At 43.3% G+C, this 14,387-nt stretch overlaps 1 protein-coding gene across 1 annotated transcript; it reads left to right on the forward strand.

Moving 5' to 3' along the window:
• The first annotated feature begins 8,240 nt into the window (after positions 1–8,240).
• On the forward strand, positions 8,241–10,919 carry LOC121760890. The gene has a single exon (XM_042156483.1). The coding sequence runs from the start codon at positions 8,241–8,243 to the stop codon at positions 10,917–10,919; it is 2,679 nt and encodes an 892-aa protein (XP_042012417.1).
• The last annotated feature ends 3,468 nt before the right edge of the window (positions 10,920–14,387 follow it).

The raw sequence follows: 14,387 nt of genomic DNA on the forward strand, positions 1-14,387 counted from the left end.
GGGGTGCACACTGAAGCCGCACCAGGGTCCAAGGTGCAGGACGTACAGACAACGCATGCGGACGTGCAGCTGGCCCTTCATGTGAATTGCAACATTGCCTCGCCGCCTAAATAATCGGCCGAGGTATGCCATGCTTTGTGGATTGATTATTTTGATGTTCGTGGCTAGACATGAAAAGTTGACGTGACACGCGAAAAATCAAATGTTGTACATACTTCTCCTAACAAAAATAGATTGCACCAATTTTTATAGAGGATTCTTGATGACTTCTTTTTGGAGTATAACCTTCTCCTTTTCGTGTTAGATACTTCATAATAGGCTATTTAAACTATTTTCCACTTCCTATTTGCCCATGCAGAAACACAAGTCTTATGGATATGTTTTCCCAACTTTTGATACTTGCTCTCCTTTTGGCAGTTCATTGTATAATGGACTGCAGCTTAGCCTTTGTTTCCAATACCAATACTGATCGTTCTTCACTTCTTGTTCTAAAATCTCATATCACATCCGATCCTCTCAATTTCTTGAGAAAAAATTGGACTACTGAAACACCTGTTTGTAACTGGATCGGAATTACTTGTGATTCCCTCAATAACCGTGTCACTAAGTTGAATATTTGTTATATGCAACTAGTAGGCACCATTCCACCCGAAATCGGAAATCTTTAATCTCTTGTTTCTCTAGATATGAATGAGAACTCCTTCTACGGTCCCATTCCTCCATCCATCTTCAACATCTCATACATACAAGAAATAAATTTAAGAGGTAATCCTTTGTCAAGTAAGCTGCCAAACAACATGTGCATGCACAGTCTTCACAACCTCAAAACGCTTCGAATATCGTTCACTAAGTTGTATGGAGAAATACCATCGAGCTTGGGCCAATGTTCAAGCCTTGAAGTACTTTCCTTGTACACCAACAGCTTGGTTGGAGAGGTGCCAAAACAAATTGGGAACTTGACATTACTCACTCAGTTATACCTTGGTTTCAATAGTTTAACTGGTATATATCTTATTTTCTCTATGCTTAATTAAATTTTATTGTGTTACCCTCATGTTTTTTTTGTTGGATCTATATCAAATTGTCTTGATTACAGTCTCGCAACTTTTTAAAACGAAGTATTAAATCATAAGGTTTCAATTCTACTGAATTGTTCCATCTGTATACGAAACAAGGTCTTTTGGCAGACGTTTTATTGAAACAAGCTTTTTTTCTTTCTGATATTAATTTAATCAAATAATCCGTTTTAAGCACCACCAAAGACGTCGTTTTGTGTGTGGATATAACAACCGAGACAAATAAAATATTGTGATTTAATATTTTATTTTTAAATACCAGAGGAACCAGAATTTGACCAAAGTATGTGTACTCATAAATTATGTACTACGTATTTATTAATATTTTGGAGATAGGGTGTTGCTATTTGTCGACCAAAAGGACAATAATTATTTTATTTAAGAGTAGACCAATTTTTCTTTTTCCACAGGTAATATTCCTAAAAAGATAAGTCAACTTCACATGGTGAATTCTTTGTGGATGGAATCCAACAAATTTAGTGGATCATTACCTCCAGAATTTCAGAATTTGACAGCCATTCGAGATCTAACCCTCTACAATAATAACTTAAATGGCATATATACCTCTCTTAAAATTTTTCCTTTTATCATTTTACATCATCGTTTACTCTTGGTATATACACTAATAGTAATACATCAAACATATTAATATTTTTTTCACAGGTAATATTCCCAAAGAGATTGGCCATCTTAATAAATTAGAATCATTAAACATGGCATCCTCCGGACTTAATGGATTGATTCCAAAAGACATTGGGAACATGACAGCCCTCCGTCATATATACCTCGATAACAATGCATTAAGTGGTATGAATTTGTCCTTTTGTTGATTATCATTAATTTCCTTGTTTTATCTACATTTAATTTAATGGACTAGCACTTCTTCAATTCATTGTCAATTTGATACCAACAATCAGTTTTGCACAGTAAGTAGAAATTTGACTATCTTTTTATATACCTCACTTGAACTAACATTTTTCTAATAAGCTTTATAAGTTATCACTTTTGATGATTCTACATTTTTATAGGTGTTATTCCTGGAGAGATTGGCCAGCTAAATAATTTAGAGTATATGTCCATTGATTCTAACAAGTTGACTGGCCCTTTACCCCTGGCCTTTTTTAACATGTCTCATGTGAAGTCTATTTCCTTGAGACATAAGAGCATCCGCAATGGGCGGACGATAGCACGCCTGATGGCGCGCATCGTCCGCGCCATCCATCGTCCGCACCCATTGCGGGTGCGTGCCATAGGCCGCGGACGATAGTCGCGCCCTATACTTCGGTCGCGGAGGATAGCGCGGACGATGCCCATCGTCCGCGCCATCATCCGCCCCATTGTGGAGGCCGCGGACGATCGACGCGAACGATGGCATGCGGTTTTGATTTTCTATTTAAATCTCGTTTCTCATTCAGTTGTGCATACGAACATATCGACTATCTATTTACATATTCTCTCTCAACATCCAACCAAAATGAATCTCGACGACGACACCAATAGTTCTAGTTCGTCTGATTCCGGTCGTTCGATTGACGAAGCATTAGATGCAGCCGTTGAAGAGGCCATGGCGGCATGCTATGCGCAAATGCAGCGCGAGAAGGAGGCGGTGGCCGCGGCAGCGGCGGCTGAGCAAGTCCATAGGCCTATTCGACATAGGTCGTATGTCCGACGCGACCACCAGGAAGCTCACAGACGTCTGGTTGAAGACTATTTTGCCGATCAACCACGATGGGGCCCGACTGTTTTCCGCCGCCGGTTTAGAATGTCGAGGTACCTTTTCTCAGCATTGTTCGGACATTGTCTTCACGTGATGAATACTTCACGTTTCGGGAGGACGGCATCAGGAAACCCGGCATTACACCATTGCAAAAGTGCACGACTGCTATTCGTCAGTTGGCATACGGCACCACGGCGGACCTTTTTGACGAGTACCTCCACTGTGGGGAGACTACAGGCCGCGAGTGTCTGAAGAGCTTTTGTCGGGGGATAGTAGAGGCCTATGGCGACACATATTTTCGCAAGCCGACAGCCACTGATTGCCAGGGTCTGATGCAGATGCACGAGAGGGCGCACGGGTTTCTCGGGATGCTCGGGAGCATCGACTGTATGCACTGGGAGTGGAAGAATTGTCTGACGGCGTGGAGAGGCCAATTCATAAGTGGATACAAGGGCAGCCACCCGACGATGATCCTCGAAGCCGTCGCTGACCATTGGGTCTGGATCTGGCATGCTTACTTCGGCGTAGCCAGGTCGAACAACGACATCAACGTCCTCAACTCGTCCACCCTCTTCACCGACCAATGTAACGGCAACGGCCCGGCCATCGAGTTCACTGCCAACAGACGCCAATACCATATGGGGTACTACTTGGCCGATGGCATCTACCCACGGTGGCCAGTTTTTGTAAAGACGGTCAGTTACCCAATTGGTGAGAAGAGGGTTTTATTTGCGCAAAAGCAGGAGGCGGCGCGGAAGGATGTCGAGCGGGCATTTGGGGTGCTCCAATCACGGTGGGCAATTGTGAAAGGGCCGACTCGTTTCTGGTACAAGGAAGTCATCGCCGATGTCATATATGCGTGCATAATCATGCACAACATGATAGTCGAGAGTGAAGGCGGAAGCATCACCGATTGGAATGAAGACGACCGTGCATCTAGCTCTTCCGGCACATCAACCGACACACCCGATAGAGGGTTACCGTTAGGCTTCGAAGAGGTTCTATCTAGACAGGCCTCAATGCGCAACCAACAGGAGCATGCGCAGCTCATGAGCGACATGATTGAAAAAGTGTGGGCTCGTAACCGCCGTCTCTGAGTTTGCATTTTTTTTAATTCGCATTGTAATGTATTAATTTTTATTAAATGAAATGAAGTTTTTGAAATTCTTATTTTAATGTATTAGTTTTTTTTAATTTGTATGGATTTTGTAAATATTAAAAAAATGATGACATGGCGCACCTTAGGGCGCCCCACTGCAGGGGTGGAGGTAGGAGGATAAAATTGCTGACGTGGCGCGCCTTAGGGCTCCCCACTGCTAATGCCCTAACACACTTAATGGGACATTGCCAAGAGAAATTGGGAACATGAAATCACTCCAAGAATTATACCTCGTTAACAATACTTTAACCGGTAAGTAAGACTATATATATATTTTAACATGACCCTATATAGAGAGGTGTGATCAAATACAAACTCTCTATAATACAAACTATACAAACTGATGTCAACGGAGTGTACAAATTCTGTCAACGGGGGCTGATGGTCGATGTCAACGGACTGTACAAATTCTGTCACCGGGGGGTCGATGTCAACAGAATGTACAAATTCTGTCACCGGGGGATGTACGGAGTGTACAAATTCTGTCGACGGGGGTGTCTAAATTCTGATTTTTCGATGTCAAAATGTTGACATTAGAAAAATCTCTTATATTAACCGTTGATTAATTGTATTAAGTGAGTAGGATTAAAGTTTGTATAGTTTGTATTTTAACATGACCCTATATATATATATATATATATATATATATGGGAGCGTTATTCTCCTATTCATTCCTTATATCCTTTATTCTTCTTAATATGAGCCGTTAGATCTCATTCATCAACGGTCCAGATGATCTGCATTATTACACTATAATGGTGCATTATTAGTCGGTGTGCATTATTCAAATGAAAATCTGCATTATTACACAATAATGATGCATTATTAGTCGGTGTGCATTATTCAACAGAAAATCTGCATTATTAAATGACACGTGGCACCAATCTAACCGTCGAATGACAAAATCGTGGGGCTGAGATCAAGAAGGAAAAAGGAGGAAATATGCAAAAAGGAAATGAATACATCCCTATATATATATATATGGAGATGATCAAAATAAGTATGTGTTTAAATCCAGAAATGCAGACCAAATCTTGGCCCTAGGATTAGATGATCTAATGGTCAATAATTAACCAAAAACACGGAAGGTCATAATTAAGCAATTTTAGGTCATATTATAATATTTGGGTTTAATGTCAGGCTAAGATCGTTTTAGGTCATGCTTTGTTAGCATGACCTAAAAATTACCTAATTATGACCTAATAGTGCCCTAATTATGATATTGTTCTGCGTTTTTATATTTAAATCTAGTTTTGCATAGATTTAAATACATCTATATATATATATATATATTCACATTTATATAATTGTTTGAGGACTAAAATGACTATGTTGTTCATACATCTATAGGTGTGATTCCAGAAGAGATTGGTGGCCGTGAGAAATTAGTTGCACTATACATGAGTTCCAACAATTTCATCGGCCATATGCCTCCAGTCATGTTCAACATGAAATCACTTACATCATTATCACTTCACAAGAATGCTTTGACTGGTATGATTATCCCACCATAAATTTGACTAGCATCGACACGTATGAGTAGGTGTCGTTAAACGGTTAATTGGCACTAGTTTTAGTTATGGGTTTTTGTTGGGTATCAGTGGTACTCCAGGATCGAATATAAAACACACACAAACAGAATTTTACTATACTCAACAACGGTGTACGTAGCACCAATACATGACACTATAGTGTACAGTACATATAAGTTTTATGTCTCACATATGTAACATGTGATAGAATCCTAAATAGAATTGGATTTTTAATATAATACATGAATTTGGTATAAGACACATTTTCCCTAATTAACTATCAATTAGCTATTAATATATATGTGAATGGGATGTTTCTTAGTATGTGATTAGTTAGCCATTTAATTGGCAAAATCAATTAAGTAGTCGATCACCATAAATAGAATATTTGATTTCTATTAATAAGGAAAATATACGTGTATATATATAACTATTTGATTAGCATTATGTAGGCAATCAAATGAGAATATATATGGGTGTGACTACAAAGATTGATTCATATTATTGAGCAATTAGTCATTACCGATTTGACTATATATTTCATATGATTTGGATCAAATTAGTAAGTTATATTAATGTAAAAGAATCTTCCATATTATTATATAGTCACTTTGATGGAAAGGGCTATAATTTTTGATAATTAGGGTTTGTCCTCTCTCTGCCTATAAATACAAGTGTAGTGATCCCATCAAATCACACACATTACAAAGAACACATAAACGAGGGAAAGAGAGAAACAAATCTTTGGAGTTGCGCTACTACACCAAAGTCCGAGGAAGTTCTCTCCGTCTTCCCCAATCGCTTCCGCTATGGATCATAAAGGTAAGTTTCCGATCCGTTATGTTTATGGTTAATAAGTGAAATACATGATGTTCAAAGATCTTGCTTTATTTATATTCAATTATGTATTCTTGAATATATTATGATAAATAATTTCCAACAGTACACAACACCAGCACAACACTACAACACTTTTAAGGACAACCCCAAAATACACTCTTGGAGGACACACCTCGCACACACTCCACACACACTTTCTTGTACACTCACGCACACTCCACTTTTTGTGCACACTTAGCTATGCTCCTAATGCCAATTTATAAGCAAACTAAGTTGGTCAAGAACCAACATACTAAAACTAGATAATTCTATCATCTACTTAATAATATTATAATGCATAATATCTAGACTAAAGGTCAATTATGGTCCTAAACATATGACCAAAATACGAATTTGGTCCAAAACATTCACTTTATGAAAAACAGGTTCATAACAAATGAAATCCTTGTTGAAGTGGTCCATTTTTTACGGTTCCGTCAAAAAACTAACGGTCATGCCACTGTACAGTTAGCGTTTACCGTTATTTTTTTTGACGGAATCATAAAAAAAAGACTACTTCAGCGACATTTTCATTTGTTATGAACTTGTTTTTTAAAAAATAAATATTTTGGACCAAATTTTTATTTTATTCATATGTTTAGGACCAAAATTAACATTTATTCTGATATCTATTGCTAATACATTCTCTAGAGGACGCATGATTACTCTAGAATTATCATATCAAGTCGGTGGAGAAATATATTTAATACTCTCCCTCGACACCGACTTTCTTCTCCGTATGTTTAGCTGCTCTTATAACTTGTGGAACTTCGAAATGTTGAGTTCTTCCGGAAACGTATCTTGACACAATTTTTCACTTGGTGCTACATCTAGAAATCTTCTTTCTTTAGCTACTTCGGGCATACCTGACATCTCGCTTCTATGTTTTGCTTGATCTCCGAGTTAGTGGTTTCTCTAACTCTTCTTCGGACTCCAAAATCTTTTCTGGTTGGCTCAGCTTTGTGGGATCTTGATCCACTTCAACCTCTGATATTCTTATTCCTTCGCCTTCTTTTTCTCCTTGCACTTCTTGAAGCTCCACGTCTATCTCCTCTTCAGTTTCTAGCAGCTCCAGTTTTATTCTTCCCATGTTTCTCTTGACATGGAGATATCCCACTCATAATCTTCAGCTATCATCATCGAATCTTCAAAATCCCAATCTTATCCTTCTATAACAGTGGGTGCCTGAGACTCCAGTTCTCGTTCACTCAGAATAGCTAATGCTTCCATATCCCATTCTTCTTCATCCGAGAATGCTCCGCTAGTTATCACCGCATGACTTTCTACTGGATTATTCTCTGACCGATCGATAGTTCCTGGCCATGTGGCCCTTTGATACGGGACCTCCGTCGGCACGGCTTAAGGAACGACAATTGCCTCAAGAAGATGAGCTCAACGCCGACACTAGGTTGCCGGCGACAAGGCAGCACGCTGAACCGGTCCAACGAGCTAGGTCCTCGCGACGTGTGGCACGAAGGCCGGCCCGATACGAAGGCTAGACTTTGTCTCTCGTTAAGGGACGTTCCTTATTAGAGTCTTTTATTCCTTATTTAGTAGAGTCTTTTATTCCTTATTTAGTAGAGTCTTTTATTTATGTTAATTAGTTAGTTATCCAATTCCTAGTAGTAATAGGATTTCCATCCTAATTAGTAGAGGACGTTTAGAAGGGTTATAAATAGGGGATCTGTTATTCACTTTATTCATCAAGAAATAAACTACTTCCTCTCAATCTCTCTATTCTTCTCTCTCTCTCGTCCGCACCTTCCCCCAAACTCTAGTTCTTGCGAAATCGTGAAGTTGAGGAACTTCTTCCTTAACAAGTGGTGCTTTCATCCCGAACTCACTGAATCATGTCACAGAACGACCATACGGAACCTATGACGATCCGCGGCCTTGAACCGCTGTCTTCGACTTCCAAATCCACGGATTCCAGTTCGACCATGCTGGAGCAGGTGCTGGCAGCCATGACTCGCATGGAGTCACGGCTGGAGGCGCGCATAGACGCGCGGCTGGAAGCACAGGACCGCGGCGCATCGAAAGCGATTCAGCTGCCAAGACCGGATCCGGAGCCACCGTCGGGAGGGCTGCCCCAGTGCGGCCAATATCCGGTGTATGCACAGGCATCCAGAGGGGCGCAAGCTGGAACGCCACGACTGGGAATAGGCGATCCGTCGGGGAGCAGCTACGCTGGGATCTTGCCGAACCCTAACCCTAGTATGGGTTTGAATTCTTGGGTGAACCCCAACGCACCACGATCTACCGCATGGGATCCACCGGGGTCTAGAGCAGAATCTGCGAGTGCCAGGCAGCCAACGGCCTGGGATAATCCAGCGGCTAGGCAGCCCGGGGGGCAGTTCGATCAGCCAAGACAATTCAAGATGCATCAGCCGCGATTTGACGGTTCGGAGGCGGCGACTTGGATCTCGAGGGTGCAATATTATTTCGAGCACTTGCTAATGCCGGAGGAGCACAGATTGCATTATGTGATTATGTTGTTTGATCCGCCGGCCTCGGAATGGGTGTTCAACTATCATGAGAACAATCCGCAGGCAAGATGGACGGATTTCTTGGAGGATGTGAGGCGACGTTTCGACCCCCAATACTTTCAGAATTTTATTGGATTGATCGCCAAATTGAGTCAGTCCGGGTCCTTGGCAGAGTACCACACGACGTTCGAAACAATGCTTAATCGTGTGCGCGGGGTCCCGGAGTACATTTTGCTCCCAATTTATGTGGAAGGTCTTCAGCAACCAGTTAAGAACCAGGTTAAGCATCAGAACCCGTCGTCAGTGGCAGCAGCTATGGCACTGGCTATAGAGTATGACAGTTGCATTGAACGTCCTCCAGCGACGTCAGGGGCGCCCCGTCGGCCGTGGCAAAACCGTGATCAGCGTGTTATGACACACCCGCTGCAACAATCGACGTTGCCCCCATCAACCAATCAGCCGAATCGTTCCAATCAGGCGAAAGGCTCGGAGTATCCTAGGTTGCCAGTTGTACGGTTAACAGCTGCGGAGAGGGCGGAGCGTTCTAAGCTCGGCCTATGCTGGTATTGCCCAGAGAAGTGGGTTGCAGGGCATTCCTGTAGGGGCAGATTTTTGGTTTACATGGGAGAGGATTTGGAGTCAGATGAGGACTCGGAGCACGGCCAGGAGGAAAATAGGGATCCGCCAGTAATATCGGCGGACTTGTCCCATATTTACGCGCTGGACGGACGGCAACGAGAGGATGACATTGAATTGAGGGGGGTAATCGGGGACATACCTGTCAGGGTCTTGGTAGACACGGGAAGCTCACATAACTTCCTACACCCCGACGTGGCGGAAAAGTTAGCTCTCCCACTGCAGCAGATTCGTCCTTTCCGAGTGTATGTCGGCAATGGGGAGTCATTGTTATGTTCCTTTGCGAGCATCCAGACCAGATTGGTCATTCAGAAGCATGTGTTTTTGGTCGATTTACACATTTTACCAGTACATGGTCCTGATGTGATTCTGGGGAGGATCTGGCTCAAACAGATGCGCAGGGTCACAAGCGATTATGTCGACGGAACGTTGGAGTTTTCTCGGAATGGGAAACGTGTGTGTCTTAAACTCGTGCCCCCATCAGCGAGGGAGGTATCCTTGAAGACGTTCTCGTCATTGTTACAACTACAGGGCGGGGAGGAGTTGTTCGAGTTAATTCAACTCCCGCCAACAGAGAGTAACCCAGCGACGGAGGATGGGACGCTGGCATTGCCACGGGAACTACCGGAAGAAATTCGGAGCGTCTTGGTTTCACACGGAGACGTCTTCGGCTTGCCTTCGGGAATGCCCCCTAGACGGCAGTTTGACCACAAGATTCACATCTTGCCCGACGCCAAACCAATAAATGTGAAACCTTACCGTTATCCATACTTTCAGAAGAATGAGATAGAGAAGCAGGTGAAAGAGATGTTAGAATCAGGGTTGATTCGCCCAAGTCAGAGCCCCTTCTCCTCGCCGGTTCTACTGATCAGAAAAAAGGACGGGTCCTTCCGTTTTTGCATCGATTACCGGGCATTAAACGCAGCAACCATTCCTGATCATTTTCCGATACCGACGACGGATGAGTTGTTCGATGAGCTGGGTGCGGCCAGATTCTTTACAAAATTGGATTTACGATCGGGCTATCATCAAATCCGCATGAGCGATGAAGATATTTTTAAAACGGCATTTCGCACACATGACGGCCACTTTGAGTTCCTAGTGATGCCGTTTGGATTGACAAATGCTCCCTCAACATTTCAGGCGGCGATGAACGCAATTTTCAGACCCCTTTTGCGTCAGTCGGTGATAGTATTTTTCGATGATATCCTCATCTACAGCCCATCCATGCCAGCGCATGCACGCCATATCCATGAAGTATTGTCTATCCTCAAGGCTCATCACTTCTTTGTTAAGTTATCTAAATGCACATTTGCGTGCTCTACAGTGGAGTACTTGGGTCACCTAATCGCGGACGGGAACCTGAAAGCTGACCCGGCTAAAATTGAGGCAATGACGGTATGGCCGGTTCCAAAAACGGTGAAGCAGCTATGAGGCTTTCTGGGGCTCACGGGGTACTACCGACGGTTTATAGAACATTATGCCTCCATCGCTAGCCCGCTCACGGAGTTACTGAAAAAGGACAGTTTTGTATGGACTGCAGCAGCGACGGACAGTTTCCAAGCATTAAAACAGGCGATGTCATCCGCCCCGGTCCTTCGCCTTCCGAATTTTGACCGCACCTTTTACCTAGAAACGGACGCGTCGGATTTCGGAATCGGGGCTGTTTTACTCCAGGACGGGCATCCGCTGGCGTTCTTTAGTAAAAAGTTAGGGCCGAAGCGCCGGGTCTCGTCGACTTACCACAAGGAGCTGTATGCCATTGTCGAAGCAGTGCAGAAGTGGCGTCAGTACTTGCTGGGACGGGAGTTTGTCATTCGCAGCGACCAGAAGAGTCTTAAGGAGTTGTTGCAACAGATAATTCAAACTCCTGACCAGCAATTTTATGCCCGGAAACTAATGGGCTACAAATTCCGCATTGAGTACAAGACCGGGGCTTCAAACAAAGTGGCAGACGCCTTATCCAGGCGAGATGTGGAGGGTCCAGACAGAGTGTCCGCGAGCGCGGCAGATGGGGACCCAAAGTTGGCGGTGCTGGTACCAGACGAGTCCTCGATCTCGGAAGTGGAGATTGGGCGGGCACTGATGGCTGCCGCACACCCGATTCCTGATGTTTGGGAGGTTCTGCGGAATGAGGTGATGTCCACCCCCGATTTGATTGAGCTACAGTCATCCTTACAACACGGAAAGGCAGATCCGGCGGTGTCCCTAGTTGACGGTTTATTGTACTTTAACCGTCGTGTTTATGTGAGCAAAGATTCCATGGCTAAAGCGGTACTCCTACATGAGCATCATTCGTCGCCTGCAGCAGGCCACCCAGGAGTAGATAGAACGTTTAAGAGGTTGGCGGCCTCGTTCTATTGGAAAGGGATGCGGAAGGTTGTCAAAAACTTCGTTGATTCCTGTTTTGAGTGCCAAACGACCAAATACTCTACTCAAAAGCCGGCGGGCCTGTTACAACCTCTACCTATTCCTTCATAGGTGTGGGAAGATGTTTCGATGGACTTTATCACCTGCCTGCCGCCGTCGCGAGGTTACACGGGTGTCATGGTAGTCGTAGATCGCTTATCAAAATATGCCCATTTTGCGTTGTTACCAGTCCGTTACAACGCCTTGAAGATTGCAAACTTGTTTATCGAGACGGTAGTCAAACACCATGGATTCCCCAAGACTTTGGTGTCGGATCGTGATCCAGTGTTCTTAAACGAGGTGTGGGAGGATATGCTCCGGCTTAGCGGGACGACACTTCATTTCTCGACGGCCTATCACCCCCAAACAGACGGACAGACGGAGGTCAGGAATCGCGGCCTGGAGCAGTACCTGCGCGCCTTTACCGCGGATAGACCTGCTAAATGGTCAAATTTTTTGCCTTGGGCAGAGTTAGCTTTGAACTGTTTTCACCATGAGGGGTTAGGGATTTTGCCATTCGAGGCCCTTTACGGCAGGGAACCGCCCCCCTTGATCGCGTCGCCACCTTCGACAACAACGCCACCAGATGTGGCTTCTTTGATTCATCAACGTGGAGAAACGATTATGTGGCTCCGCCAAAACTTGGAGCGAGCGCAACAACGAATGCGGAAAGCAGCAAATAAGCATCGCCGGGACGTGGAATTCAATGTAGGTGACAAGGTGTTACTTAAACTACAGCAGTATAGGCAATATTCCGTAGCAAGACCTTTGTCCTCAAAGTTATCACGCCGCTTCTATGGCCCTTTCGAGGTGTTGGAAAGAATTGGTCAAGTGGCGTATCGTTTACAGCTGCCCGAGGGGAGTCGTGTCCATAATGTGTTCCATGTGAGTCTTTTGAAACCATTTGTGGAAGACATTGCGTGGGCGCACAGGGAGCTTCCGGCATTGTTTGCACGGGGGAAACCGGTGGCTCGCCCAACCGGCGTCCTTGGTCGACGTACGGTTTTGCGAAATGGGGCAGCAGTGGAGGAAGTACAGCTAGCTTGGGCCGATGATTCGGGTGAGAATCCGACGTGGGAACCATTAGCTGTGGTGCAGCGAAAATTTCCCGCTCTCCTTGGGGACAAGGAGCATTCTAAGGAGGGGGAGTTGATACGGGACCTCCGTCGGCACGGCTTAAGGAACGACAATTGCCTCAAGAAGATGAGCTCAACGCCGACACTAGGTTGCCGGCGACAAGGCAGCACGCTGAACCGGTCCAACGAGCTAGGTCCTCGCGACGTGTGGCACGAAGGCCGGCCCGATACGAAGGCTAGACTTTGTCTCTCGTTAAGGGACGTTCCTTATTAGAGTCTTTTATTCCTTATTTAGTAGAGTCTTTTATTCCTTATTTAGTAGAGTCTTTTATTTATGTTAATTAGTTAGTTATCCAATTCCTAGTAGTAATAGGATTTCCATCCTAATTAGTAGAGGACGTTTAGAAGGGTTATAAATAGGGGATCTGTTATTCACTTTATTCATCAAGAAATAAACTACTTCCTCTCAATCTCTCTATTCTTCTCTCTCTCTCTCGTCCGCACCTTCCCCCAAACTCTAGTTCTTGCGAAATCGTGAAGTTGAGGAACTTCTTCCTTAACACCCTTCTTCCCACAATTATAACATATTCCATCAAATCTTCTTAGATGATGAGATTCGCTGCTCCGACCATCTTTGCGTTCTGCTCCCCCTAGTTGAGAGTGATTCTCCTCTCGATCTCGATCTCGATCATCTTCTTTCGTTCACGCCATTGATCCCAATCACCTTCGTCTCTTCTACACCAATATTCTCGGTCACCTTCTGCTCTCCTACGTCCCCTTCACAGCTACTTTGGACATTTTATCATCCAAAGTCTCTTCATTGAACAAGATATTCTCTAACTCATCCAGGGTCCCAACCACGAGTAGCTGTCACAAGACCCTTAAACTCGGGTCTTAGACCGTGGATAATAATCCTCCTTATTGAAAACCCGTTTTGCTACGTAGACATACAGATGCCACTTTGTCAGCATAATAAATTCAAACTAAATTCAATATTAATATGCATAATAAATACTGCTCCATAAATCACAACTAAAAGAAAACAAAATCTGTGTATATATAAACTATTAACAGGTAAAAATATTAAACATAACAGAATAATAAAAAAATAAGAATATACATCACCATTTGATTTCAAATACAAGGATATAATAATCATAGAATATTTAATTCTTACATTAAATTTTGTTTAACGCTAAGGTGAAGCATAGATATAAATTGCTTGAAATGCATTATGGAATACTGAAATCAAACAATTATTTAAAGTCTGAATTAAATCAAAATAAAATTATATTCTAAATGACAAACAAACGTAAGTAAGTATGACAGCATCCACGCTCTACGGAGTATATCAAAATAAAAACTTTTATATCTTACCCACGCTCTATAGAGTATATCAAATGTTGTAGCAGATAAT

Source organism: Salvia splendens, chromosome 13, assembly GCF_004379255.2.
Source record: "Salvia splendens isolate huo1 chromosome 13, SspV2, whole genome shotgun sequence".
Classification (NCBI taxonomy): domain Eukaryota; kingdom Viridiplantae; phylum Streptophyta; class Magnoliopsida; order Lamiales; family Lamiaceae; genus Salvia; species Salvia splendens.

Coding starts and splice junctions, on each gene's coding strand:
- LOC121760890 (XM_042156483.1), top strand. CDS start 8,241: ATGACGATCCGCGGCCTTGAACCGCTGTCTTCGACTTCCAAATCCACG.